Raw genomic sequence first — 4,354 nt, forward strand, 5'->3', positions numbered from 1 at the left:
GAACCAGGCGAGTCCTCTATCTGACCTGTGTTGCAGCCTGGAATTAAACCACACCATGCTGGTTGCTGAACCTGGTTTCTCCCAAGGTTTTTTCTTCATTTCTGTCACTGATGGAGTTTTGGTTCATTGCCACTGTCTCCTTTGGCTTGCTTAGTTGGGGACACTTCATTTCTGGCAATACTGTCGACTAGATTGCATAGATACTATTTGAACTGAACTGAGCTGGATGATGACATCACTGAATCAATGATGAACCGACTTTAACTGAAAAATTGAGTGTTTACTATTGTCCTCTTGCATTATCGACACACTTCCTGTTTAATAATGTAAAGCTGCTTTGACACAATCTTTATTATAAAAAGCACTATATAAATAAAGGTTAAAAAAACTGTTCAACTATTATCTTACTCATTTCTTCAACCTTCAAAAATATGGAGAACTTAGTCTTCCGTAAACTGTCAGCCAACTGAAATTCATTTTTGACTCCTGGTCTTCATTGTGCATATCAAGTCAAGTCACCTTTATTTATATAGCGCTTTAAACAAAAAAGATTGCGTCAAAGCAACTGAACAACATTAATTAGGAAAACAGTGTGTCAATAATGCAAAATGACAGTTAAAGGCAGTTCATCATTGAATTCAGTGATGTCATCATGCAGCTCAGTTCAGTTTAAATAGTATCTGTGCAATAAGTCCTCCTTGTTGGGCCAAGCCATCTTCCCATTATATTTTATGTTACTATATCATATTCAGTGCTTGAAGTGGGGAAATAAAGTGCTGTACCATAGGAACCATTTGCCAAACAACTGATTTGATATTTTGTGTGTGTGTGTGTCCTCAGCGGCAATCAATGGGTACCAAGACATCAGTCCTGCTATGCTCACCGCCATTTTTGTGTCTGGTATGACAATGAACACAACACATCTAAATGAGATTTAATAAATAATAATATATTAAAATAATAAATTACCTTTTACTACCATTTCCAACACTGAGCACCATTTTGACAAATCTGAGCAGTATGCAGCCGGCTTACGCTCTTAAGTATCAGCCGCTCCACAAGGATATGATTTTAATGTGTATTTACGCTTTGGTTTGAGAAGAGCTTGCCTGCGTACTGCTCGGAGGAGAGGAATTGTTGAATAAAGTCATTATTTTTGTTTTCTTTGTGTACAAAAAGTATTCTCGTCACTTCATAACGTTATGGTTGAATCACTGATGACAGATGGACTATTCTGACGATGCTTTTCATACTTTCCTGGACCTTGACAGTGTTTGTTACTTGGCAGTCTATGGGACAGTCTCAAGCCTCCCTGTTTTCATCCAAAATATCTTAAATTGTGTTCCGAAGATGAATGAAGCTTTTACGGGTTTGGAAAGACATGGGGGTACGTAAATAATGACAAAATGTTCATTTTGGGATGGAGTATCCCTTTAAAATCAAAGATTAATTTAATTTCAGCAAATTAGTTTGAGTGAATGCAAACAACGTGAGTACTGATCATGAGCCAAAAATCCAGCAAGCCAAGAAAACATGCAGTCTACCTGCGGAAAAAAAACATCTTTCACTTCAGGTATATCTTAAACTTGGATCTCATTAATGAAGCACAAATTCAAGCAGCAAAAGCAGCCCAAACTCTTAGTTCTCGTTAATTAATAATATGCATTTTCATTCATTCAAAGGCTATGGCTGCAATAACATTTTAGTTCAAATTTTTGTAAAAATTCTTCACTGACATTTTTTTTGTATGACATTAAAATTATTTTTAGAATAATTGTACAAAAATAGATAAAGCAAAACAAATTTCGATTATTTTTGAGAACCTTTTATACACCTTTTATATACCTAACCTAACTACAGACACAGAAATGACACTATGTGGTACAGTACAAATATTTTAGTGTCCCTTATTCTCCTATAAAGAATCACAATGGTCCCTTATTTTTGCTTTCTGAAGTTGCCAACCCTAGCTGCTAGTGGTCCCTTCTGATTGAAGCCAACCATTTATTCCGCCGATCTAACTTCTTTTGGGATTGAATAAGATTGTACTTCGGGGTTTCTCTGAAGACTGTTATACAGCTAACAGCACAACATATCCCGAGCATATTATAACCTTGCTGGGAACCTTCCAGGAGTGTTCGTTGATCTTCCTCTGGTAGTGGTGGCTGCTGTGACCATTGATTGAAACAGGTTGCACAGCTTTGACTCGGACACAAATATGGCGCTGTGTATAAAGCACTGTGACGGCACATGGTTCATATGAATAGATCAGACAGACTCTGCTTGCATTCACGTGATTTGTCGAGATGAGTAATTCTCGTAGTGCCTCCTCTTGAGTAGTGTTATTTGTGTAGTGTATTATTACTAATCACCCAGACACTGACACTTTGACTCTGAGTGGCAAAGTACCAACTACATGTAAGAAGTGACGGTACACAAGAAAAAGTAAAGGTACGCTAAAGATTATAGTATAGAAGTGCCAGAACTGCGTACCGGTTCATAACAGCCCACTTTGTGCATACAAATTGAATCATGAAAGCCACATGCCGGGGGTAATGCAGTGAACATGTAAAGCGCTTTTTAATAACAAAATTATGTTGCAGTGCATAGTTTCACCAAAGAATATCCTTTGTGCTTTTTTAGTTTTTTTTTTTTTTCTCACAATACTTTACTTTCCTACAGGTTTCTCAGATTTAATGTATCTTCATTTTAAGGAGTCCTTCCCCAACAGTGTCCTAAGAAGTGCTCTTATTTTACAGACACCAAAAGATGTCCGCATACCCAACCAGGAACATGGGGCAGTAGAGTGCACTTCCTTCCAGTAGTGCACCATGTCCCCTGGCTTGGTATGGTGGACAGACACCATCGTTTGGTAGCAACAACGACTGTATGGTACAGCTAGACTTCCAGAGAAGAGTGGAGAATGGGTAGGTGTAATGCCTGCTGTGTGAGCGCAAATACCTACAAACACATCCTCTGGGGGCAATGGTCTGGGTAAACATATGGAAACCGCTGTTAGTGACAGTTTCAGCAAAGCTGCCCGAGAAAGTACATATGCTGTTCCACTGCAGTAATCAGGAAAGACCATTCCAGCGTATGCAGTTTCTGACATGAAGTGTTTGCTGGCAGGATTGTGGTCTGGTGCTACCTGCATGTGGACCCGACCCAGATAAAGTTCTGTGAGGTCATTTTCTTCTGTTTTAAAGCGGAGGTTGAGATATTGCAGCAGTGCACTAGGGTTGAACAGTACATCATCATCTACCTTAGCCAGGTAGTGAGCCTGTGGACAGAAACGACGTGCCCAGCCCAGCATAGACAGAGTTTTCAGGGTCAAATTGCCATAGGAGTCAATGAAGCGACCCTGTATGAGGTCCCCACGCTCTTTCGACTCTTCTATTAATTCTTTGCCAATAAATGGGTCAGATGGCTGACCTACAATGAAGAGGGTCATGACTTGGTGACCCCTGACTTGTACTTCCCCACCCCAGGTGTCACGAATGGCCTGGCGGGCCTTTCTGTTGTGAGGTGCGGTTGCCACCAAAATGATGAGGTAAGGTTCGGCACGCTGGCAGACGTGGATGCTCGGCATAAGCAAGTACTCTTCGGAGCGGGTTGGGGGTATACTGTGTGGAAGGACTACTCCGTGAGGACCTATCGCTCTGCTCATACCTAGTGAGGTTACCCACAATTCAATTACATCAATAAAGAGTAAAGCTAGCAGAGAGATACAGAAGACTGTTATCCAGACGTAATGGATAAACTTTAAATTGCCTCCTCGCTTCCCAAAGTGACCCTTAAAGATCCGAAAACTATACCCCGCCACCATTTTTATAGATCACAGGAAAAAACGTCTAATGTGACCATTTTTGTTGATAAAAGTATAAACTTTTTTAATTTTTTTTTATGGGTGGAAATGCTTTTTTTTTTTTATTTTACGGGTAAGAACCAAACTGCAAGAGGGAAAAAAGAGCAGTGTTGATTAGTGCATAATGGGTGTTATCTGAGCAATTATTAATATTCTTTAGCTTTTTATGTATATATATATATATATATATATATATATGTGTTGTATGGGTAATTATTTTTGTTATTTTGCTATTTTTAATGTTTTTGAAAGAAGTTTCTTCTGCTCATCAAGCCTGCATTTATTTGATCAAAAATACAGAAAAAACAGTAATATTGTGAAATATTATTACAACTTAAAATAATGCAAAAGCTGTGATGCAAAGCTGAATTTTCAGCATCATTACTCCAGCCTTCAGTGTCACATGTAACATCCAGTCTATCACATGATCATTTAGAAATCATTCTAATATTCTGATTTATATGAGTGTTTGGAAACAGTTCTGCTGTC

General features: G+C 38.8%; 1 protein-coding gene across 1 annotated transcript; it reads right to left on the minus strand.

The window, feature by feature from the left end:
- Positions 1–2,643: 2,643 nt before the first annotated feature.
- LOC109078053 (beta-1,3-galactosyltransferase 9-like) lies at positions 2,644–3,841 on the minus strand. Its single transcript, XM_019093364.2, has one exon. It carries the CDS (start codon positions 3,824–3,826, stop codon positions 2,705–2,707), a length of 1,122 nt encoding a protein of 373 aa, XP_018948909.2. The 5' UTR covers positions 3,827–3,841; the 3' UTR covers positions 2,644–2,704.
- Between the last annotated feature and the right edge of the window lie 513 nt (positions 3,842–4,354).

The sequence above is a fragment of the Cyprinus carpio genome, unplaced genomic scaffold (assembly GCF_018340385.1).
Source record: "Cyprinus carpio isolate SPL01 unplaced genomic scaffold, ASM1834038v1 S000006655, whole genome shotgun sequence".
Lineage (NCBI taxonomy): Eukaryota > Metazoa > Chordata > Actinopteri > Cypriniformes > Cyprinidae > Cyprinus > Cyprinus carpio.

What these genes read in the sequence shown, in the direction of transcription:
- LOC109078053 (XM_019093364.2), bottom strand. Translation starts at nt 3,826, where the DNA reads ATGGTGGCGGGGTATAGTTTTCGGATCTTTAAGGGTCACTTTGGGAAG.